This window comes from Dermacentor andersoni, chromosome 7 (genome assembly GCF_023375885.2).
Source record: "Dermacentor andersoni chromosome 7, qqDerAnde1_hic_scaffold, whole genome shotgun sequence".
In the NCBI taxonomy this organism is placed as follows: Eukaryota; Metazoa; Arthropoda; class Arachnida; order Ixodida; family Ixodidae; genus Dermacentor; species Dermacentor andersoni.
In genome coordinates this window covers 171,113,480-171,138,728 of record NC_092820.1, presented here as the reverse complement: position 1 = coordinate 171,138,728, position 25,249 = coordinate 171,113,480, and the positions used below count along the sequence as shown (strand labels likewise).

The 25,249-nt window shown below is 50.0% G+C and overlaps 1 protein-coding gene across 6 annotated transcripts in view; it reads left to right on the top strand.

Annotated features, from left to right (window-relative positions):
- The window catches only part of Reph (Regulator of eph expression), a 149,391-nt gene that overhangs the window by 68,864 nt on the left and 55,278 nt on the right, over positions 1-25,249 (top strand). For all 6 annotated transcript variants that reach the window (XM_072289405.1, XM_055071697.2, XM_050180202.3 and 3 more), the window contains 2 exons: positions 8,126-8,647; positions 21,931-22,646. In XM_072289405.1, the coding sequence (XP_072145506.1) occupies positions 8,126-8,647; positions 21,931-22,646 (1,238 nt within the window). The remainder of the gene's footprint in view (positions 1-8,125; positions 8,648-21,930; positions 22,647-25,249) is intronic.

Here is a 25,249-nt window from a genome sequence, read left to right as displayed (position 1 = left end):
CAGTAAAGGGAGTGCGGCTAAAAGGGCGGTGAGAGCGTGGCGGGCTGGATTCGGGCGAAAGTGGACGAAGCAGGAAAAGTTGCAAGGAGGGGAAAGGGGGCGTGCCGCGTACGCGAGCGTTGTTCGCTCGACGCTGGCTTGACGGTTGAGCGCAGATGCGTTCCGATGCGCTCGATCAACCTCCCGAAAAGTGCGCGCCCGCGGCCGTTGCCCGACTCGACTCGGCGCTGTGGTCGCTCGCTCCATGGCGCGCGCCGTGATGAGCTCGAAGCAGCGACGCTGCATCGTCGACGAGCTGCTGCTGAAAGGCGGCGCCCGTGTGGCGCGCTGGTCTCGGGTCTCGCGCACAGAGTTCCGTGCAGTGCAACGAAAGCTGCAGCTTGTACCAGCTAATCGGGAACAGAAACCGGCTGCCTGCCTCGGCGGCCAGGCCTAATGCGAGCCGCTAATGCCGTGTTGACTCTTCCATTCAGCCGGCGTCGATCACGAAGGAAGGACGAGTGGTTGAAACAGAGGGGCCTTTCTTACGAGTGAATGAATGAGCTTTATTTCTGAGAGACACAGTGGGTGTCTGAGAAAATGCATCGTGACTTGGTAAAGCTGCTGCTGCACCTATATAATTTGGCGACATGTGTATTTAGAAACATCGCCACGCACATGAAACTAGATTGCCAGTCGAGTATAGAAATGTCAGTTTTTTTTTTCTTTTCATCTACCCACTAATATGTTCTAATCGAGGAAGAAAGCGCTGGAAGAAAAATAGAGGAAGGAGAAATTTCAACTAGAGTATTTGACACCGAAACAAGCTGATTGATGCTCACATAGCAGCGTGATACAACTCACACTAAGAATAAAGTTGGATCACACAGGAAAAAAAAATTAGCAATTCGAATAGGAAGCAAGCTCCAATTAAGTAGCTCAATGTATATGGCAATGACTTTTGTTTCTGGTTGGCCGGAGCTATATAGCTTTCACCGCGCTGCACGGAGTTGAAGGTCTGTGTGCGCACTCTCTCTGGTCTGCTTCGTGTGCGCGTGTTGTTCGCTTGTGTGTGTATGAGTGCGTGTCGACAGCGATGGGCGTGTTCGTGCTCGAGCACTAAGAAGGCTGGCTGAGCGAACGCCTGGCAGGCAGAAGCCGTTCGGTTCATTCGAGCTTATCCCCTGCGCATTCTGTATCATTTTCCTCGCAGCTTTCTCCTGTTTAGTGCTTCGGGTGTCAGTACTACAAGGAAACGCCTAGTCGATACATAAGAGCGCGAGTGGGGAACATCACTTGCTGACACGTGTGGTAGGCGTTGTCATCTGGTACTGTTTTTTTTTTTTCACCAACGACAAAAGCTAAAAAAAGCGTTTAACGGCCTGTAACGCAAACCGGACATTTAGAATGGCGAGCAGGACTTCTTTCTTTGTCAATTCCTCCTTTCCGCCATTACCACAATAAAAAAAAAACCTACTATTACTACTGCTAGTAGTAGTAATAATAATAAAAATATAACTGGTGCTAAATGTGCTCTCAGCGTCAAGAGCGTACGGCCCACGGGATCAGGGAAGAGAACAAAATGAGCTGATAATCCCCGCAGCGTGAAAAGTACCCAGTGAGGTATTCGGAATTTCCAGCCTGTAACATGTACAAACAAGATAGCGTCGTGTGGTGTTACCTGGCAACGTGCATGAACTGCACGAAAAAAAAAAAATACAAAGCGTGTTCTGAGATCTCGCGCCCCATGAATATTTGGCGCCGACTGTACGAGCGCAATATCGTTCCAGAATGCTGGGAAATGTGCACCCGCAGACTGCAGTGCTTGCTACTGGCGACGCCTTGTGACAGTGCGATGAACCAGTATATTGTAAAACAGTTTGCAGTGCACGCTACTATGTGACCCGTTATCGGCGAACCGCGGCTACTGTGCAGAAAAGGATATATATATATATATATATATATATGGTCGCCATCACTGATTTCATTGATAAAGGAAATAAATGCGGAAAATATTTTCGTGATCTTTGTTTTGTCGCCGTCGGCAAGTTTCCAACGGCACACGAGCGGAATAGTGGATTGCTGCAAGAAAGAGTGGGGCCGCATACTGATTCTCGCTGGTGAATCATACTGATAATTAGTCGAGCCCGATATATGCCCGCAATCAGTTTACGATCTTGTCTTGACACGGGAACATCAACCATACTAGCATTTTTTTTTTTCGGGGGGGAGGGGGGGTACGATTAAGGCCATCGGGCGATGAGCGATAACTCGGAATATTACGGCTGTTGTATACTGAAGTTACGAAGAAAAATGCGTAATTTTTGAGCCAGCTGTTCAAAGCTCCCTGCTTTTGTATGTAACACACAACCATCTGCAGATTGAAAACCCAAGTAAACAAATAAGGCACAAATTGTGTACCGCAAGCACGATCCAGTACGCGAGAGAACAACCACCGCAGTATCGCATCTAGAGTAGGAAACCGTATACACTCGGGTGTATTACGGTATTCCTGCTAGCGTTGTTCCTTTAGGCTTCGCCGTGGTCGAACGTTCTTTTTTTTCGCCTACGCGATTGCGTACACTGGTGGCTATAAACTGAACCGCAGAGATCGATTCAAAGTCGGTGAGAAGCTTATGTAGCGGGGTCGCAAAGCGACGCGGTTTATAGGTTCAGTTTCTTGCGCAACCAACGCGGCGAAGGCCTTCTGCGCTGTGAAGCTTCAATATTCGCCCCGTTGCAAGCAAGATAACGCTTGCCTCTTCGTTGCCCGCGTATACGTGTATAGGAACTCGATGCGCGTGACCATACATCTGCAGTGTCGAGCCTGTGCGCGCTTTCGCTCAGGTACTAACACTTCATTTTTTATATATTCTTGCCACTGTTTGGCTTTATGTGAAAATCAAAGCTTACTAAATTTTCGAAACAATAATACCCATAAGCGTGGAGGCGTCCTAAATTATTCGCGGTAATATTTGTTTGCACGAGGCAGTTTCGGTTTCTCTACCTAGGAGGCGGATATTTCATGACGTCACGATACACTGCATGGCTAGCTCCGTTCCATGCAACCGCCGCCACTCATTGTCTTACTTTTTTAAGATTTTCAAGATCAGTTTTGTTACTACACGTCGCCGGAAAATTTAGTTATAAGTGGTGCCGTTGCGGTGATGTCGACTAGAACAAATCGCACTGCCCTTTGTGTGCGGGCATGTGCGTGCGAGTTTAAGAAAGACTTTTAAGCAGGAAATGCTTTTAGCTCCCGCTGTCGGCGAACTTCGAGTGACCTTGAGCCAGAAGCCAGTGCTGTTATCCGGGCAAGTTGCGAGAACAAAACGGAAATCATGCGAGCAAACAGTCAACACTTAAGACAGTGCAGTCTCAAGCCCTCAACCCTTAGTACCTCAGGACCGCAGTACGTAGGTTAGTTACTGCCCAAGCAAGTTGCAAAACGTATTGCTTCCGAGTTCTTCCTAATGTTTGTTCTTAATATCACTCAAGCTGTAACTTCTAGTACGCTAAAGTTTTATTTGCCATTTCCAACAGTGACGTTCAAAAGGCCGATACGGAAAGAACCATACGACCATACACGCCAGCGGTCCGTGAGCTCCGCGGCGCGGGTATTGCGTCGTCTCGAGAGATGGCGCCACGCTGCGTGGTGCCGCCTTCAGCCGATTTTCTTCTTCTAGCTGGGCAGCGTCCATATGGACCAGTGCAAAGTATGACGTGGTGCGGTGGGGTGTGCCGTTGCGAACGTGCACTACATTCATTTTAAGATTGTGGTTAGTATTATCTCCAACCAATCTGCTTTGCCGGTTGCCATTTCATGCTTACATCTACTCGCGATTACGGGAGAGCCAGCATATCTTTTTCTAGTTTTTGCGTGCGTTCCGTTTCTCTCTTAATTTTTTCTTTTGCCCTTTTCGTGCGCGCAGCTTTTGTCTCTTTCGGAGTGTGAGCCGCCTCTCTTCTCGTTCCGCTAGGCTTGGTCGGGTAATTCACCCGAAACAGCTAGCCGTCCGAGCGGTCGGACTTCGCGCGGCTTTCTTTGCTTCTTTCTCTCTTTTCGGCCAGCCTGCGTGCTCACCAGCGTTCTCCCTTGGTTGTGTGTCCGCTGCGCCCTTCTACCGCATCCTCCTTCTTCTTCTTCGCAGCCCCCATCCTTCTCCACTAAAGAAAGCACCGCCCCAGAAAGAAGTAAACTAACGCGGTAACGTAATAAAACTCGAGCCAACTTCGGGGAGTAGGATAGGGGAAAGTGGCGCTCGCGTTTAATGATGTCGTGGCACCGCCCTCGTTGAAGCTTGCTGGCCCGCTTTGCTCTGGTTCGCTTGCGCTGCTGTCCTTTTGTAATTCATATATATATATATATATATATATATATATATATATATATATATATATATATATATATATATATATATATATATATATATATATAATGTGTGTGTGTGCGTGTGTGTGTGTTTCCCAGCGATTGTGGTTGTGCCCAGCTCCTTCCACTACTTGCACTTCTCGGTTTATAGTCTCTAAACTTTTTTTTTTATGTTCACAACCTTCGCTGCGTGCGTGAGCCCTTTCTATCTCTCTTCCTCAGTTGCATTCCCGTATCTTCTTGGTTTTGTGTTTCTTCCGGTTTATTCTTCCCGTATTCCAACGTTCTGGCCATTTTGCGGCCGTCTCCGCTTGTATCCTCTTCTTTCGTTCCGTCGATAAACAGCAACATTCCGTTTCCCTTCGTTCTTTTCTGTACCTCGTTTTCCTTCCTCACGTGCGCGCGAGTCGCGTCGAACTTCCTTCGCTCTTTCGCTGGCTCAGTTTCTCCAAGTTCGGCGCCGGTTTGTTATGCGGCACACTTGTGCGGTTGCGCGCTCGACCACTCGGCATCTTCTGCTATACGTGCTCTTTTGCTCTCAGCTGTTTGCGTGTGCGTGGCACTTGCGTGCGCCATACGCTACAACGCTCGGGAGCGCGCGCGTGTGCGGTTCCCCGTACAACCTTCGTCGTATACGCTCTTGTTTTGTCTACATGCGCGCTGTTTAAGAAGCTTCAGCTTGGGGGCTCCTGTCTAAATACGCGAGAAAAAATAAATAGTTTTTCTCGACAACTACTCCACTAAATTTGATTAGACTTGTTTCATTTAAAAGAAAAAGTTACAATCTAGTGACTGTCTGTAGCGAATTTTCGATCTAATCCGTCACATTTAATAAAATTTTTTTTTAAGTCGTTTACAACACCTCACCACTGAAAAACGATATCACAATCCTATGAATTGCATCTAATACAGCATCTAAAACGGGCGAAATTGATGTATTAAACAAGTATCTCAATATACCACTAATATGTGGCTAGGACTTTTGCGAAACCCTTCTTTTGCAAAAAAAGAAGGCGGCATCGGAGTTGGGCCCGAGCTAAAGCTTCTTAAGCTCTCGCTTATATATATTCTCTCTCTCTCTCTCTCTCTCTCTCGAGTGTATATATACACTCGCAAGAACGGCGAGCAGACGATGCAGAAACACAAGTCCAATGACGTAACATTGCTCCTCGCTGTGCTAGGTCGTGCATGCCTTCACGGGAGTGCGCGTTGAATGTGTTGGCAGTATTACTGGCGCAATAAACGCTGGGGGCAGGCTTCTTTCGCAGTGTTGCACGCATTTAGCGGAACAGAGTTGTTGCGATTGTTGCTTCGGGCTTTACGAGGTCCGTTCCACTCCTCATTCCGCCGCGCTGCTTTTTCTTCTGCCGCCCAACCTCTCACTCCTAATGCTTCTTATATTTTTCTTTTATAGTTGCGCCCTTTGTTTCACTTCCTTGGACATTAGTTTCTTTTCTTTCTTTCTCAATTATTCTGCCGCAACGATCACGACATAGCCTGTACCGAGAGAACTGTGCTGAGGTGTTTAGATCTTCTTATTTCTCTTTCTCTCTCTCTCTCTCATCGAAGCGCCGCCCACGGGTTTGATCTGCACGTTTCGGAGCATCTTTCGCGTCTCGGACGTAATTTGATTGCCTTGCGGTTTGATAGAACCACCCTGCTCTTCCTTAATGTTAGCCGTCGATTCGTTCTTGGGTTGTGTGTTTGTGTGCTTACGCGCACGCACGTGTTTATTATTGAAGTAGTGATGCTTCAGCCATCGTGATGCTGATCTTTCGATTCCATTCTGCGGGGCTAGGCAATGACATGTGCCTTTAATCATCGAGTGGGCGGTGGTCAGCGTTAAGCGTACTTCATCTGTCATGCGTCTTGGTTATGCAGTTTGTTTGCCGCGGCACTGTCTCGGCTACATTATCCCGTGATTAGCTATCCGCGGTCTTCTTTTTTTTTTTTTCGCGCTATATTTGAGTCACTGATATTGATTGGTTAGAACGGTGGTATCATTAGCTTTCACGTTTTGGAATTCCTTGTAAAATCGTTCGTTTACAACATACTTTACAGCCGTGCGTTTCGTTATACCGAAATGGTATGTTATTCTACGCTTGGTTACTTGCACCGAAAGACCAACAGTCTCCAGCTTTCTACAAAATTTCCGTGGTGGCAGATGCACCGCCTCGCGATCAGGGTCAGAAAGACGGACTATTTGTAGCTCGCACATGTACTGGCTCGGTAATCGACAGTTCCTGTATACTATGTAGTTTTTTTATTGGGCCATGTGGTTTCACAGTCTTGCCTAGTCTGTCACACTGTCGGCAGTTGCTCTTCGTTGTGCTCGCTCAGAGAGAGAGAGAGAGAGAGAGAGAGAGAGAGAATAAAAAAAAGAAAATGTATCGTTAAGCCCACTTGTCACGGAGAAAACACCGGTGCGCTTTGGAGGCACTGACGGCTGCGCGACGCAGCCGGACGTTGCGTAGTTTGCTTGTTGCCGGGCCTGGCGGTCCAATTCGCAGCTGAAAGCAGCCAGCGTTAATCAAATAGTCGGCAAGATCACGATGAAATACATAGTAATGTCGCCAGTCGTACTGCTGCACTTGCGTTATAACAGGCTTAGATGACAGTGATTGATTGCGAGCACACCGCACGGCGCCTCGCGCTTGCGCGCTGGTTTCGTACAGCGAAAACAGAACGACGGACGGACGAAAACACGCGAGCTCACGCAGCTGTGTCTAATATTTTGTCATGGCTAATCGCCACTGATGCTATAAGCGCACAGTGTGGTTCACTGTTAAATGGAAGACGTCGATGTAGGACTCTCATTATGCAAGCACTCCAGCGTGCAAGTGCTGGCTGTGACAATGTAAGTGCACTGCACATGGGTGGCAATGACGCCTACAACCACGAGCCATACATGCCGTGCGTTGCCAGCATTGCCATAGGAAAACAGAAGACAGGGAAAGGCAGGGAGGTTAACCAGGCGGATGTTCAATTGGCAGCCCTGCGCGGGTGAAACAGCATGAGGAATTGAAAGAAAGAGAGAGCTCACGCGCACAGTAGCCGAGGCTGTCTATAAGCGTCTACTCACGTCCGTTTTAAAAAAAGTCGTTAAAACGCGTGTGACTTTCCCATCAATTGACGCGTTTCTGATATGCGGTATGTAACCGCACTGCGCGCAGTGCAATGACAGATTGCCGAGGCCGTGCCATGTAGGTACTGGTTTGGCATGTTCGCGTAGCCTACAGGCACGGATGGTAATCTGCCATTGCATTGCAAGGAGTGTGATTTGACACTTCACGTTAGAAACGTGTCATTTATTAGGAAAGTGAGGACCCAACAGGAAACATAAATTCTGGAAGCTTTCTGTATCAGAAAGCTGGGCTCTGACAAAATGTGTGAGTGTGCTGTCGCCGATCCTGATAAGCAAAGAGCTGAACATTTTAGATATGCATGGTCATATGAGGTTATTAAGTGTTATGACTATGACAACTGTTACGCATGTGCCGTGCCGTTCGGTCTGCTGAAGACAACCGAGATAAAGTCAGTTGTAAGTCCGGCGCCGTAGCTACATTCGACTCCGTCGTCATTGGCCTTCCGTGTCGTTCTGTTCGCTGGCATTGCCCCTGCTCAGAGGTGAACACATCTATCACCGCCGGAGTGGTCGATTCGAGAAAAATGCGGCGTTGGTCTCACTTGTTGCGAGAGGACGTTATGCGCATGCTGACAAACTCCCTAGGCAACGTGGCATTGACGTCGTTGTTTTCCTTTCGTTCTTCGCAGACATGGAGCAGAGCATCCAGTTGGAAGATGGCAGCGGCGGCCACTCGCCTAGCCGCCGGCGGTCGGCGGCCGTACTCTGCCAACACACGACAAGCTTTCGGCAGCACCAGCTGCAGCCGGAGCCTCAGCAGCCGAACAACAAGTCCGCGGACAGGCGGCGTGTGCTGCCACAGCAGCAGCAGCACCACCACCACCACCACCATCATCATCATCACCACCACCTCCAGACACAGCACCAGCCGCACCACCACTCCGAGCCGCTCTCGGGGCCCGCAGTTGTGACGGCGCTGCTCACGGCCACGAACGCGGCCGCTGGACGCCAGCAGCAGCCTTGCTGTCACGCGGCTGCGCCCAGCGTCGTCATGGGCGGCAGCCCCGTGCTCTTGGACTCGGCGCTGCCCAGCGACAGCGACCCAAACCTGGAGCAGCACAGCTCCGAGGAAGAGCTCGAGGTCATCAACAACCGCGCCGGCTCGGCCGAGAAGCGCAAGTGGTCGCAGGCTAACCAGCGCCGCGCCCGAGGTGAGCTCGACTTTCTTTTCCTTTCCTTTTTTTTCCACTTAAATTTTTAATTCGATTTGAAAAAAGCTGGTGAAACCACTGTGGTAGTTGGTGTGTTATCGGTTGTCCGTATGACGCAACGAGCTGCAGTGTCGATAGAGCGCCAAGACTGGAGATGGAGTTCCAAAAATGCCGTTGTTCATTTCCAATAGCGTCAATAATCGGTCGTGGTGTTAAAAACATTCGAGTTGACAATGGTGACACAGTAGTGGCGCTCGAAAACGTACTTTCGTATTGACTATAGCACACTAGCCATATTGTGCGCGAGAGCAGGAGCATTTTCTAAAATGTACCTGTTACGGTCTTACCGGTTGCAATGAGTAGAATGTAGAGTGAGGCACGTGCAGTATAATAGAACGCATCCATATACACAATTGACAGTTCCTGCTGGTAAGTTCAACAGACGGTCTCGACTGTTTGGTTTAATTTCAGACGCAGAAGGCTGCAAGACGTTGAGATCGTGACTTTGTTTAAACCGATACCGCTCGAATAAGCAACTCAGTAAAAAAAGACTATGATTCGTGGTTCAAAATCACCGTGTCTGCCACAGCGCAACACAACGGTGATTAAATATTATCTTATTTTCTGTCATCATAGAGCCGTTTGCATCTGTGAAGGCTCCCGAGACTTTCCTCTAAGAATAGCGATGTACAGCGGGTTTAACCTTATTGTATTTCTATTTTCTATGCATCAGCGTTCGTTTCAATGTCTTTATCTAGCGTCGTGCCGTTATCTCGACGGCGTCATCTCCATTGGCGGTAACTCCTCTAACTGCGCTCTTGACAGGGTGCCGGTATTATATCGCTCCTCTCTCGTTACGCGGGGCGTCGTTTGCCTATATCTTCTCTCTGTCGTGCTAATCACGTGCTTCCTTCTCGAGCTCGCTCTCAACGTCCTCGCACTGCTGTCTCGCAAATCATGCGCGTGAAGGTCTTTTTCGCAGTTTGGTATATGGGCTTCCCCGCGTCGCTGCAACCTTACACTGTTCGGCGGTGGAACGTCTAAAAGATGGCCGCTGTCAACTCGGCAGTCTGCGAGGTGGCCGTGTCGAGTTCTTATGTTGGTGTTTTTTTCTTCCTTCTTACGTCTTCTTTTCACTCACTTGACTTCTCGAAGCAAGAATTATTGACGCGTTATGCTAAGCATTTAAAGCCGCTACGCGGCCTTCCGGAGTGGTTCCTTTCTTAGAGGACTATTTCTGCGCTTGTACATATGGTATTTGTTGTCAATTTTAGGTAAAAGTGCAGCCAAGTGTTTCAGCTGTTTCATCCTTACTCCTCCTTAAGTTCACACCATTGGCTGAATATTGCATGATATCTAACCACGAGTCTTTTTTATTTCGTTTTTTTCTTTCGGAGGGGTGGGGGGGGGGGGGGATGGGGGGCTAAACGAATAGCTTTGGCCGAAGTGCGAGGTACGTGAACCAGCGGGAACAGCAGCTTGCGGACGTAGTTTAATATACTAGTACAGGCAGCGCGGATGTCGCTGTATTCTGAGTTTTCTCTCTATTGTGGCTATTTACGCTGATTTAGGCCTTTCAGTATAGACCGACTAAGCCCGTGTTGAAGATTGCTCATCTTCATTTCCGCTTGCTTGGCGCGGTACTCCCTCGCGCTCTGAAATCAGTCTGAAATATGGGTGCCTTACTGTTGTTTTTCAGTACTTCCCCTTACCCCTTTCCCCAACACAGGGTAACCAGCCGCTCTGAGAGCTGGCCAACCTCCCTGTCTTTCTGTCAATTCCGGCTTCCTTCCTTCCTAAGTGCTTTCCCCGCAAGGCACGCAGTTATTTAGGGCCAGCTAATCCCCTTATCAGCGCTTGCGCTGGCGAGCAGTTTAATCAGAGAATACTTAACGTGGCCGGCCTGCAAAGCGGGTCGAAGAAGGCAGTTGGAAACGTAAGCTTGGTCACCTTCTCACGTATTGCTGACCCGGCTTCATGCAAGTCGATGCCTCTTGCCTTGAAGCACATGTGGGCCTTCCTCCCGCCTTTTTCGCAGCGAGGGAACCGGGCAAAGGCGTTGGCGTTTCTGAACACTTTTTTTTTTCTTTCTTCCGTGTGCTAATCAGGCCGTAGCTACGTCGGTCGTCCGGTGGCGGGAGAGTAAAGAATCCTTGAGCGAATAGAAACAAAGCAGAAAAGCTGCACTTAGGCTCCTTGCGTCTTTTTTTTTTTTTTTTCGTTCGTTCGTTCGTTCGTTCGTTCTGGCAGAGACACCTGGCGTGCTACCAGCGACCGGAACTTGCGCACGCGATATGTAGGTGCATATGCAGGGACGTGCGCCGTAATACTTAACCCGAATGCTCAATCACGTGACCTTATTCGACAAGTATAGCTTGTCAAAAGAAGTAAATACGGAAAGAGAACAAATAAATTAAGAGTGGCGTAGGAAGCTCTGCAATTCAGGCTCACGTTTTCGCTCCGATAAAACTAGGATATCGGGCTCTTTAAAGATGAGAGAGAGAGAGAGAGTATGTACTATGTTTCTGTCGCGTGCCAAGGTGGCTATGCTATATTGAAGGCAGGAGAAATATGCAAAGGAACATATGATCGATATTCGAGCAAATATAACTGCAGAATCCTCCGTAGAGCGTATTCATAGAATTGGCCAACGGCATACCAACAAATCACGCCCTGTAATTTTGAAACTGTTTGACCTTCGTAAGAAAGTTTCTGTCCTGGCAAACTGCTACAGATTAAAGGGAAAAAGCACCTCGATCTCGGAAGACTTCTGGGCCGCCACTAGAGATGTTCGAAGGTATCTTTGGGATAGCACGATTGACATGAGGAAAGACGGAACAAAGGTAAAACTGGTCTACGATAAAATAAACATTGGCACTGAATTATATGTCTGGGACAGTGCTAAACGAGAAAGAAATGGGGTGAACCGGAGGGCGCGATTTTTATTAATCATATTATAAGAAGCCAACAAACATTGACACCAAGGACAACACAAGGGAAATTACTTGTACTTACTAAACGAATTAAAGAAATGATAAATTAATGGAAATGAGAGTGGATGAAAAAATAACTTGCCGCAGGTGGGGAACGACCCCCACAACCTTCGCATTACGCGTGCGAATCTCTCCCAATTGAGCTACCGCTGCTCAGTTGCCGCGGTAGCTCAGCAATTGTTGCTGTTCTGTAATCCATAAGATTGCGGCATGTCGTCGAATTCAGCATGGTCGACTTATATTTCGGTTACGCCCTTTCTGATTTAATTCGACGGCCCAGTATTGTAGCGTGGCTGAATTCGAGGACATGACTGGAGTGGACAGTTGGCCCCCTGCCCGCTGCCATTGTCTCGTAATACACGCACACGCTCCCTCTGATTGGGCCAAAACTAAAGACATGGTGGAACTTGAATGCCGAGAACACCAACCCAGGCCTTCCGTTCGGTGTGTATACTATACGCCGGCGCTTTGCAAGAGGCGGCATGGCGGGCCATTATAGACACCGGCGCTGCTGCCGTTTTGGAACACTTCCACGGCCGTGAAGACTCCTTCGACACGTCCGCTTCTGGCGTAAGGCCGTGTATATGCGTGCTAGGGTGTGCGTGCCTCGTACATGTGTATGGTGTCTCAAAGAAGGGTCATCCTCCTCTCCCTATCGGTTTCGTGTATCGCGTCTTTTCTTCGCTTGCCACCGCTGGATGTGCGTTTTCTTGACTTCCCGCTGGGACGCCGTGTTGTTCCTCCTTGTTCAAGCCTCTTTCGTTTTTGCTTTCTTTCCTTTGCTTTTCCGTTCACCATTTCTTCGTCGGTGAGCTAGTCGCGGAGGCTGGCGTCGCTGCAGATTTACAAGTTTGCATGCTGCTTTTGTCGCCATCTCCCCCTTTCTCTCCGGGACTCACTTGGGCTCTCTCTCTAATCTCCTTGACGAGGCCCGTTCGATGATTGCAACGAGGTTCGTGCGTGTTTACCCTTAGATGACGCCCGCGTCGCCTAGTGCTACTCGCGCGAACGCTTTGATGGCCTGGCGCGGGCGACTCATTAGAGCCCGGCGTTTCTCTCTTGACGAGACTGGAAACTGCTGCTGCTTGGTGGTGCCGCTCGATTTTTAACGGCTGCGCCAGCCGGGGCCACGCGTATAGTATACACCGTGTGTACACCTCCATGCGAAACTTGCTTCTGCTGCTGAAGACCTTATACGGCGGGCGTGGCAGGTCACGCCTTTGCAAAAACTCTCCACATGTTCTGTTTCGTTTTCTTCCCTTCCAGACTATCTTGCGCGTTAGCTTGGCTTCCGTTTTGACAGGTCTCTTGTCGGTATGTGTAGAAAACGTCTGTGTCTGAGTGGTACGTGCGGCGGGTGACCGTGCCTGTCGCTGTCGGTGAGCCTTCATCATGAATAAATTGCGGGCACACGCGAAATAAAGATCGGGTGTAAGTTCAGCGCTTGTCTTATGCGCCACCCTAAGTCAATGGCAAGTCCGATGTGTAGCTGAACAGGAACCGGTGCCAGTATATACTCAACGATGGGGCCGCATTGGCCCTAGATGGGGAAATGTTGGCCCGGCGAAGAGACCCGCTTTTACTGTGCTTGAAATGGGTGTCCCTTTTGTGTGCGGTGGCCTTCGCCCCATAAAGATTTTTTTCTTCTACTGTTGTGAGTGTTGTGCAAACGGGTGGGCTCCAGGGCCTATCGGCTAAAAAGAGATTACAGCATATTGCGCGCTGCCGCGTGTCTCGTATTTATTTGCATTTGTTATACGTGCCTTTATGCGGTTCCTGTAGTGGCCTCCGGCACGAAGCATTCTATTCCATAGAACGGCTCGGTTTTGTAAGGTTCAGTGCCGGGGTGAACATCATTTCTTCGCTGCAGCTCCGGTAATGCCTTTCCTGCAGCTCTGGTAAGGCACACTGGAAGTAATGGAAGAGGTCAGCCTTATTTCAATCCCGCTGGGGGTGCACTTGATATATTCCTCTCGTACTATACCCGTGGTGTTATGTCCCGGCGAGCGCTCCATTCATAAGGAAAGGCTATGTGCACCTTTAAAAGGGAGAGCTCGTTCCATCCTATACTTGTTGGTATCACATCTAGTTCCATTGTCCTATTGCTGGCGGACTGTCGACCATTATAGTCCTTGAACTTCGTTTCATAATCGCAGGGAACGCTAAGAAAAGGTTTATCTCACTACTCCCGCTAGCGACCCAAAATAGTGTCCTATATGATTAGAAAATACGTGTGTTCGTCGTGCGATTCAATGAAAAATTAAGTGACACACTGTGATGCCGCAAAGTATGACGCAATTATTACATGGAAGGCGTCACGGATATGCACCTGCCACCGAACGATTGGCGTGTCTCTGCGAACAGCGGCTGCAGCACACCGCATGTGCTCGCGACCAAAGCGTCGCCGAATATATTGGAAGCACTTATGTACGCAAAGAATGCGTGGCGTATCATCGCATCCACAAGTTGGTTGTATTATCATCATCAGCCCATCTTTACCTTCACTGCGGGACGAAGGCTTCTCCCGGAGATTTCCGATTACCCCTGTCTTGCGCTAGCTGATTCGAACTTGCGGCTAGATTTCCTCATTTCATCACCCCACCTAATTTTCTGCCGTCCTCGACTGCTCTTCCCTTCCCGTGGCAAGTTCCAACAGGCACATAGAGGGCTTGTTCTGTAGACGTCGTCGCAGATGGAATTCAATCGCGCTGCGGAACTTGTGGACTGACTTCTATGGGCGCACGCACTTGCGTGTGTGCGTGCACGTGCGTGCGTGTGTAATCATAGCTTCCGCTGCGTTGCCTGCTCAGTGTGACATGCAGTAAAACTACAGTCAACTACGTATAATATGCTGCCAGCTAAGCAAGGCGACGTGGGTATATACTATACAAGTTGGCTCCTTCGGCCCACATCGCGATGTCTAATATGTGCGCTTTCGAAAACTATCGCTTTGAAGCCCCGACAGCTCCGCGACGAGATAAGCGAGGCGCCCGAGTGGCCTGAAGAAGAGCATGCTACGTGAGAAGGCAGCGCGCGATACGGTCGTCTGAATTCCATGCTCCTTTGGCAGCCCATGAGTGTTAAGCGCTGCAGCTCCTGCACGTTCTTTACTGCTCGTTATGAAAGCTCCATGCTGCGTGCGGACGAGATTTCCACATCTACCGGTGTTTGGAAATTACAGCACAAATTGATTATGCGGTCGAGAGAAAAGACTATCTCTTCATGGTCAATATTCGTATAATATCGCGAGTTAGACTTTCGGGGTCTGAAACGGGCAATAGGCTTAGCCTTCGCCCGCAACCTTGATAATATAGTGGGCTTCGTGGAGACAAAATGGCACTTCGAATCAGTCGGGCCAGTCGATAAGGTGCCAAGGATTGATGTGAATGTGAAGAAGCGTGTCTTCTTACCATTGTCTTATGTAGCCAAAGTAGCATAGTGAGATTCGAAAAAGCAAGGTTCAAGCGTTGGCCACGTTGCCAACCGCTCATCTCGCATAAGCCGCCAGGCTTTCGTTCGAACAAAATGAAATAAATATGGGAGTTTTACGTGCCATAACGATTGTATGATTGAGGCACGCCGTAGCGGGGGACTCTGGGCTTATTTTTACGACCCGGGGTTCTTTAACGCGCACCTAAATCTATGTACACGAGCGTTATTGTGTTTCGCCCCCATGCAAATGCGGCCGCTTCAGCGGCCGGGATCGTCCCCGTGACCTAGAGCTCAGCAGCGCAACGCCGAAGCCACTGAGCTATCTTGACGAGCTACAAAATGAGCTAGACGGGCTAAAAACCGAATTGTAGCTTCAGCTGGTTTCGTACCTTGGCCGTCGAACTGAGGCCATTTAGCAGAACGATGATGTTGTCACAAATTAAGCCAGAGTTCCTTTTTTTTTTCACACAAGGGTGGAAACATCTGGTTGTCTGTCAGCGCCGCTGTCAGTCCCTTTCGTATACGTGCTGTTCTTTTGCACTGTTTCTCCTCAAGTAATGAACCAGCCATCCCAGAAATGCGTACACTTCTGTAAGGTCGCACTCCTCCCCTGCTTCGATGCAGGGTGTATCAGCGGTACTCGCGCCGTATAACACGCTTCGGCGCGGGTGTTCCAGCAGAGCTAGTTATATTTTGACACGTGGTCTCATTGCTTGTTTTTTTGGGGGGCCCGGCTCGTGGTCGCGGTGCGTGTTTTTGAAGAACTGCTTCTCGCCAACCCCTGCCATCCGTTTCCTGCGTGTTTTAAGCGCCGTTAGCGTCGGCAAGCCAATGCTCGGAGCGTACCTCTAACTAGTGCCTCGTTTACTATAGATACCCGCCGCGTGCTTCGAAAACTTGGCACCGAACGCTCTCCGCCATGCAGAGTCGATGGGTTTTCATGGCTGCGGGTGCCGGCGATGTCCACAATTAAAATGCATCGCAATTCTCCTATGCCCTTGCACACTCCACTCAAAGAAATATCGATTGTAATTAGAATGAGAACATTGCGCTGTAAAGAAGTGATGATGATAATTTCTACTTTCACCCTTTTTAAACGGGGCGGCGACAGTCACCTAGCCTGCTTGAAGTAATCGGGCATTATATACATTTATTGCACCTCGCGTTTTTCCTATCTCTCCGTGATCTCCTCTCCGTTAAAACTTCTCTCTATGTATCGTACTGTCGGTAGCGAGCGCCATTTCTCGACGGCTCCCCTGAACTATGCGGGAACCGCCACTTGTATAGGAAACGCGCGACACGGCAAAAAAATTGTTCTAACACCACAGGGTAATTTTAACGTGCTGCAGTGGCACATACAGACTCTGGTTCCAACTACAGGTACTGGAAAGGGCTCGTTCGATCGGAACTCTGCAGCAGTCGCAGGTTGAAGTGAGGGACGCAGGCTGGTGTCGCGAGAACAGTTCCAGCATTTCCTTATCGCGTATTGTTCGAAGCAACGTTGTGCGACAAGGTTATCGAGAAAGGAGTGAAGATCGGTGCGTTTGAGCAGGGGAAGCACAGATAACAGTGCAGGCAAACTTGCATCGGTCAGACTTGTTGACCCATGCAAAACCCATGCTCGGCAAATATCCGAGTTGGCTCGGCACGTGAACGGCGCTCTTAGTGTCCGTCCCTCTTTACACACCGCGTGTCCCAAGTGTAGGCCGATACCATCGCAAAACGCCTGGACTGTTCCTTTGCTGTGAGCGGGGCACCAGTTGGTCTTTTCCTTCTTGTCCTCCGTGTTCCGCCACGAGCCGCGGACTCACTCCGATCTTCTTCGAGAGGGCTGTGTTTTTGGTACGGCCTCCTGTATGTATACGTGCCGGGCGCTCTGCTCTCGACATGTCTTCCTGCCCACGATACCTTGCCGCATGCATTGCGCGCGGGTTCCGTTTCTGCGCTTCGGCGGTGTCTGGTCTCAGTGCCATCGACACGAATCCCCCTCGCCTTGCCCGCACACCTCGCTTGCTCGCCCTCAGAATCCGCGCACAAGGGACGCGCAGTGCGATTGTACGCCGCATTGCTTCCCTTTAGACCGGACCGATATCTCCGGCTTCTTTTTAAAGCGAAGCTGTGTAGGCGTAGCACCCGACTTCGCTGATGTGCTGATACAGGACTGCACTCGTAACGATTCGGCTTGTACGTAGCTCCATCTGTACGCTGCCCGTACAGATGTGCCGGGGACTGCGTCTGTTCTCTACGGAATTACGCCGCCGCCACAAATACACGACTTCAACCACACTATTCTTTCATTAAGGCGACGCTCTATATGCATTCTTTCCTGCGGTGTGGCGCTTCTGGCAAGTCTGCGTCCTGCTCACCAAGCAGGCCTGCTCCTGGAGATCGTGCAGTAGTAAAACAGGCTGATCCCGGAGATGATGTCATGAAATGTTTGCACGTCCCGGAGACAGCGTAGTGCGCGGTCTCGTTGGTCGCGTGGTGGGAGTTTCGGCGCTTGCTCGTTTGCCGAGATATACTGCAAAATGCACTGAAGAACAGTTTGATACCCTGCTGTAAAACGGTCTATAAAACGGTATAAGCCGATCTTCGGCTTCGCACGCCGTACCATAAGTGGAGTCCGGCGCCACTACACTTGCAATTACCCGGCTTTGGAAATGCACGCACTGCGGTCCGGGAACTGGAAAAACTTGTAATAAAGCGATACTTTGGATAAGGTGATTTTCTTGTAACGAATTCTGCCCTATCTGTTTTCGCTTGATGTTTGCTGCCGCGCCATTCGCCGGTGCAGGCGTATACACTGCATGCATGCTGCGTCTGCGGTGTCCGTCTCAACGCCCTTGCGTTACGTGCTTCTCAGCGCGTGCCGGCTAGGCTAGCGCGCGCACAAAAATAAAAACGAATAAAAAAAAAAAAAACCGGCGGACTAAGCGCCGCAGGCACGCGCCATGTTTTTCTTCCCTTGTTGCTTCCGCCGGTTGGTTCAGCCGCCTGCGGCTCCCGCGAAAGCGGATGTTTGCTAAAATCGGCCAGGTGCGCGTACTCTTGGGGAAGCCAAGCCAAGCATGCGCCTTCTGGTGTGCGTGTGTGCGTGCTTCCGCCTATGTGCTACGCCTATATGCATCATGCAGGGAAACTTTATTTTGCGAGCGTGTAGGAAGCCACGCAACGTTTATATATGAACCATACATACCCTATCTGTATGACGCCGTCAAAATCTGGGACTGAGGGCATGCTCTCTTGTTTATTTTTATTTTATTGTTTTTTTTTCTTTAAATCTAACTATATATCAGGTATAGTCAGCAGTGGCTGTTGACAAGGCATGCTTAGGGTTAGGCTGTAGTAAAGTACACCAGATGTGGAAATAATGGAGACGGAACAAAAGGCGAGCAGCGCGCAGTATAGCGCAATAGGCCACGTAGCATATTATTTGATTGAACACATGCGCCACGAAATATCTTCACCAGCGCTGCTGTTTGCGTATACGCATCCTGTAACGCACTATGTAGTACGAATGAGTTTGTACTGCCTTCCGCACGGGCTTTCTATTACGTATATCGCGTACCTATATAGTATAGAACAAACCGGTTGACGCCGCTTTACGCCTGCGTTCGTACAGGCTGTCGTGCAAATGTGCTGTTACGGATATTCTACATAGTGTAGAGTTCAAATGCCAAAAGTGGGTATGTCACGCAAGGCCTCAGAATTTCCCGAATTGCGGATCGAAGGGTCAGAGGGCTTCCCCATTGCGAGTGTTACATATTTGAAGCTAGTGTTTCAACAAGGCGGGCGACCCGTGTTCGTCAGGGCAAGTCCACTGACAAAGTTACGTTACCTTGTCGAAACGTTGGCTGAGCCTGGGACATCTCTTGTTCGACAGCAATTGATCACTTTAAGCATCTGTTTTATTCGGACTTGGAACGTCGCGTCTTGCATTCGTTTTGACACCTTACGCTGTTGGTCACAGTAAAGTGCGCATGCTGTACCAGACATGATTATAATTTAAAGTTGTGTAGCTTTTCTTCATAGTGTTTGTGGAAAGCCATAGAAAATCATCACGAATTCCTTACGAATGTTAACAACGATTTTGTATGTGGTATAAGCCGTGCTGTCGCATTTCATCGTGCGTGATATTTAATAGCCCCTGGAGTGAAAGTGTATTGGGGGCAGCGAGCACAAGGCCAATAACAGTCAGTATAGAGTTTGTTTTCTTGCCTCTTACGGCAGCTCCTCCAACAGCTGGCTGCGTACTATGCGGACGCCTCTCGCGGTTCATCGTCAGCTCTGGTTTTGGTTTTCGTTCGTGCTTCCTCGTTTCGTCAACACCTACACTGCGCACACACTCCCGGGGAAAGCGGCCGAACCTGAGGGGGCTGGGGCACGCGGAGGATGCCGCGAACAAGGCCGCGGCCTTTGCTTTTGTTTTCCTCCGGTGCCATGCTTTCGTTTCTTAGCAATCTGTGTGCACTTCTCTTCCTACGTCTCCCTCCCTCCAAGCTGGTGTATTTTCCGTCTCCCGAGGAGTGAACGAGGACTCGTTCTTCTCAGACCGAGCGGATGTTTGCGTTAGAAGATCGCGCGCAGCGTGCTGGTGGCGCCGCAGCGGTGCGCGTCGTTGACGTCGGCCTCTCGTTTGCGCTAGTTTGTTTACAGGCCATCCTTTACAAATCGCTCGTAATGGCGACCTCTGCGCGGGTTATTAGCTGCTGGGCGCGCCACGCTGGCGCCTTCGGAGGCCTGCTGCGTCCGGGCACCTCCCGAAAACACGGCGGGACACTGGCTCTGTTCTTTGCACGAACGCACGCTTGAAAGAAACAAAAACGCAGCGCGTGTGTGTCATAAGGGAACAGCGTAGATATCTGACGAATACGAAAGTGCAGCCATAGAGAAAGGTGCAGCACTGTGTGCGTTTTCTCTGCGTCCCTCCCTCCCTCTCTCTGTCTCTCTCCGTCAGATTTCTGTGCTTTCCACATTAACGATGACCAACCAACAATCGAAACTTGAAACGTTGCGCAAATTAGTGTGTGGGTGTGTGCGTGCGTGTGCGTCCGTGTGTGCGGCAAGGGAGATAGGGCCTCGTGCAAAAAAAAAAAAAAACAAAAAGATGTGCGAGTGAAATTACTTGCAATACGCAATGTGAGCTTTTTCGCTAGCTGTGTTTGATGAGGCGCAGTATAGTGGCGCCATATTGCATGCACTTAGCGAGTGATGGATGCTGCATTTTTGAAAAAAAAAGCTTTTATGCATGCTTCTCGTTTCTTTTTTTTTTCCTTGTTTTTTTTTTTTTTTTGTCTGCGGTTCACGTGTGACACATAATAGCCTTTCAGACAAACTGACATGAACTAGAGCGAACACTATACAAAAGAAAAAAAAAAAAAGATGAAGACCTTTTGGGATGGGTCCCGTATCCTCGCGGACATGTGGCGGTCACGCGCGCAGTTGCGCATTAGCTTGCGGACGTGCGCCCATATCCTAATTATGCGACATCTTGTAAGAACTGGTTGCAAAAGATCCTGCGACTTCTCGCTCTGCGCATCGGGATCTCGCCGGTTTTGCGAGCAAAGGTCAGGAGCGCGCCTCTCTGCCGGAAAGTCCGTAAATTCGCCGCGCTGAGCTTAGCCTAGACGGGTGTCCTTGCTGATTTGTATCGGTTGTTTCCCGTGATTCACGCAATAGCAGCGCTAGGGCGCGCAATGGATCGCCATTGCCCTGCATGTGTACATATTTAGGCGCAGTCAGCCTTGTGCAGCGTGGGTGTACGTCGCGAGCTGGTTCTGCCACTCTTTTCATAGCTGGACATGCGAAAATTTGAGCGAAAATGGGGAAACGGCGAAAAATTCTCACTTACTTCGCGACCCATAAGCACGCAGCCTTGCTACTGAAGTGTGTAGGAAGGGCTCGTATGTTGTGGTTCACACTTTCGTTTCGTGTTCGCGTGCTTCGGATGCTTATTTCTCCATCAGTTTCCGCATTCCGAAAACTTCCGTAGCCAGGTGGGTGCGACGGGTGCCCCGAGAGAGTTGACAGTAAGTTAAGTAACGAGAATGTATCAAATGCATACTGTTGCGACGAACCATTGACAAAGCACAATCACAGAGGCAAGCCGCAGAGCAAGAGCGAAGAAGATATTTAATTTCCGGTGCACAAAAAGCAATTCGAGCGCTGCGGATTTTTAAGTTCACCGCCAGTAGGAACAGTGAGGGTGGTGATTTGGGCAGGTTGATTGTTTATAGGGGAATTACATAGTGGCATACAATGACGCAAGGAGTGGCTATAGGATACAGGAAGCTCTTTGTGCGTCCTTTGTATTAAGTGCGACCTTGTCTGTCAGCGCTAGCAGTAGTGACAGCATGGTCGCGTTGTGGACGCAGTGTTTTCGTCTTCGCTCTTCTTCTTTCTTGCCCCTTCTACACGTATGGTAGAAAACTGGTAAGATTGACATCAGTAACTGTTTTCTTTTTTTTTTCATTTGCTCTCTCTGTAGGGCGTCTGTTGAATAAGCTAATTCTCGCTTATCACTATTTATTGTAGGCCTACTAGGTTCACACTTTACATGGTGTAAAACACTTGAATCGACAGAAGCAAAGAGCCTCACTCGTAACTATACGCGCTTTCGTGTCTTCACATAGTTCCTCATCTTTTACGCCATAACGAAGCCTCTCTGGCATGTTCAGTTCGATCTATAGTATATCTTCATTGCAGTGACGCATGCAGCTGGCGCAACGACAAGCTCTGTTGAAATATGCAACGCGGATAATTTACATCGTTTATATCTCATCCATTTGTTACCTGTTTATCGCGTGCGGATGGCGAACCATGCAATTCGAACGTGTCGCTGCTTTTCTCTTCCCGCAGCATCGCTACGCCGGAGCCGCTCGGACGGCGGCGGCGGCGACACGTCCTCGGACGAAGAGGAGTACGACGCGGCGACCGGCGCGACGCTAGCCGACGGCGTCTCCGCGCGGGCCATAGCGAATGGCGCCTGCCGACGCAACGCCAGCGACGTCGAGGACGACGATGAAGACGATGACGAGGACGACGAGGAAGTGCGCGACCTGACGTGGAGCGGTCGCGCCGTCGGCGGAGGCTCGGGCGGTGCCGGAGCCGTCGGCGAGGGCGTCGTGAACGGCGTTCATGGTTCGGCGTCGTCGGCCGCCTCCTCCGCGCGCTCGTCGTCCCAGCGGTCCTCGTCGTCGTCGTCGACCGCGGTGGTGCCCCCGACGCCCGTCGAGTTCCGCGCCTCGCCGCCGCTGCACGTGCACCGGCCGTACAACGGCTCCCCGCCGCCCAAGGTGTTCCACGCGGCGCCGGGCGTGGTTGGCGGCTTGTCGTCATCGTCCTCTTCTTCGACCACCTCGGTGTCGTCGTCCTCGTCCACGACGTCGTCGGGCCCCACGACGCTCACGCTGTCCGCGTCCGCGCACATCCCGGCCTTCGAGGTGTGCGCTGTGAGCCCGCGCAAGCGCCACCGGCAGGACCGGGGCGGAGGCGGCACGGCGTTCGGAGTCTTCTCGCTCGTCGACGGCGGACCCGTCCAGCGGCCATGCCTGGACTTCGAGAAGATGCAGCAGGTCAGTGGCTTTCCTCACGCACGCCTGTCCTCGTCAAGACAGCACCGCTGCCCTGGTGTCGTTTTGTAGCATTGCGGGAGGTCTGGAATCGGGGATTCCTTGCTGTTCGCTTTCAGCAATTATAATTTTGCGCGTAGTTGCGTGCCCCAACATCCATCGCCATGGATGCCTCGCCGGGCGTGTTTTCTTGTGCGAGAAGACGCTGTTGAATTAGGGAGTGAGACGGGTTGCTATAGGAGGCTGCAATAGTTTTGTTCTGTTGCGAACACGGTTGTAATGGCCGGGGGCCGAAGCATTGATTGATTGATATCTCAGCACCAGCCATCACAAGTATGATCGGTCGGAAGTGCGCTGGCGTGGAGGGTGGCTGTCAGATAAGACCTCTTTGTTAAGCCAGGCCACAGTGGTGCATCGAAACAAGTCAGCGTAGCGTAGTGGTCAGCCGGCGCGTAAAGGAGGGTAAAATATAATTTTAGACCATTTCTAGCATTTGGGACCCGGTGTTGCTGGACGGCGTGGTTCCATTTCTTACAAACTGTATCGCCTATACCAATCACGCCACTAGCCCGGTCCACCACACACTAATACCGTCGACTGGCGGTGTCACGGCTGTACTATTAAAGAGTCGCGCATGTTAATCAGCGTAAGGAGTGCGGCGGTACTGTCGGTCTGTTCTTCTCTTGAAACAACTTTAGTCGTTTTGTCTTGCAGCTAGAGTAGGCCATATTTTTATTTTTTTATTTTCTTTATTATTTATTTATTTATTTATTTAATTTATTTGTTTATTTATTTATTTATTTATTTATTTATTTATTTATTTATTTATTTATTTATTGTCTCCAGCACGCGCACTTTTTTTTTCGCAATGTGTAACTCGTTTCCCGGCGCTGACTAACACTCACAGGGTTAGTTCTAGTAGTGAAAACATAAATACCCAAGGAAGTGGATGGGAAAACGGCGCCGCGGTAGCTCGAATGGTAGAGCATCGCACGCGTAATGCGAAGACACGGAATCGTTCCTCACGTGCGGCAAGTTGTTTTTTCGTCCACTTTCATTTCCATTAATTTATCATTTCTTCAATTCGATTAAGTACAAGTAATTTTCCCTATGTTTTCCTTGATGTCCTTGTTGGCTTCTTATGATATCGTTTTCCCTTTCGTCACTTTCACCTTGCGCCTGGCCAAACAGCCCGCGGATCGTCACGCATTGCCCTCTCTCTCCTATGCCTTAATATGTGTATGCTCTCGTTCCCGGGTCACGGAATACAGAATACCTCTGGTTTCCACACTCTCGATCCGTTGCTCAACGCCTGTTACCTCCCCGCATTATGCGCACCAAAGACTCGCCGAAGCATAATATTACTGTCCCTGAAAGGGCGCACCGAAAGTGTTGCGCGCCCCATTGTGACAGCTCCTCTCTGCGGGCGCTGCGTTCGTGCTCTCGGGGGCCCCCTGAATGCGCGCGCGATCACGTGGCGCAACGTTCCGCTTCAACGGTGTGTGCTTTCTCTTCTTGCTGTCGCTGCTCTGTATATTCACCGGGCTTCCATCGCGTGAACACTATAGCACAGCGTCTAGCGTGCGCAGCGTTCGCAGCGCTGCTGTCATCTACATTGCCATTGTGTTCCGTCACATATTTTTATGCTTATTTTGTGGGACGACCTCCGGCTCGTGCCCGTGAACTGTGGAAATTTGAAGAGGTCTTTGAATAGAGGTCTTCGTGGCTTACCTTAATGTGGTGTTTTTTTGTTACACGGCTCAAAGCTTATCCGCCGCCCTGCACATGAATGATCGGTCGCCATGCCACCCCGCTGCACGGATGGGGCCTAGGCATCGGCTGGCGGCATTATTACGGCGGGATGCAGAGTTGCGAAACTAACTGCTTGTGTAAATTTCAGTTAGGGAAATATATATGTAACTATGTGGTTAAATGTGGCGCTTGTGTTCTGTTGTTGTTGGTGACATAAAGCTGTAAACGAGCTGCATCTGCTTTTCTTTATAATCGTATTCATTTATTTGCTTAGTATTCAATTGTTTTATTGCTTTCCGACTTAATAAAGTTTAAAACAAACGAACTACGGCGCATCTTTCCTAATCCAGATGTGGCTTTTAAGACGTGAAAACCAGCCGGCCATCGAATCTGAACTTCGCGTTTCCGTTCCGACATTCCGAATGAACTGTGACGCTTAGAAGTATGCGTACCGTCTAAACGTGACACGTAGAAGTATGTGTACCGTCTGTATCTGCGTACTGCTAAAGTCCTGTAATGCGCTGACTGCCCTACGCCGGAGCCATGGCCGAGGGCGGCAAGTCGACGAGGAGTGGAAAAAAGGAGAGGGCGTCCGTCAGCGCCATCAGCCGCCGAAGCCGATCAAGCGGGCGCTAATTTGGCGCCGCGGGGCCGGCCTTCCGGCTGCGCGCTCCCCGAAGAGGCAACACCTCGCTTCCCTTGCGCCCTCCTCTTTCAGTGCCACCTATTGATTGGGGTCGCCGATGGAATGGACATTTCTGCGACGCTCTGCGTTCGGCGAGCTTGCTTGGTTTGCCTTTCCCTTCGATCAGTATAGTTATCCCCCGTATATTGGCATAGGCCGGTACACTGTG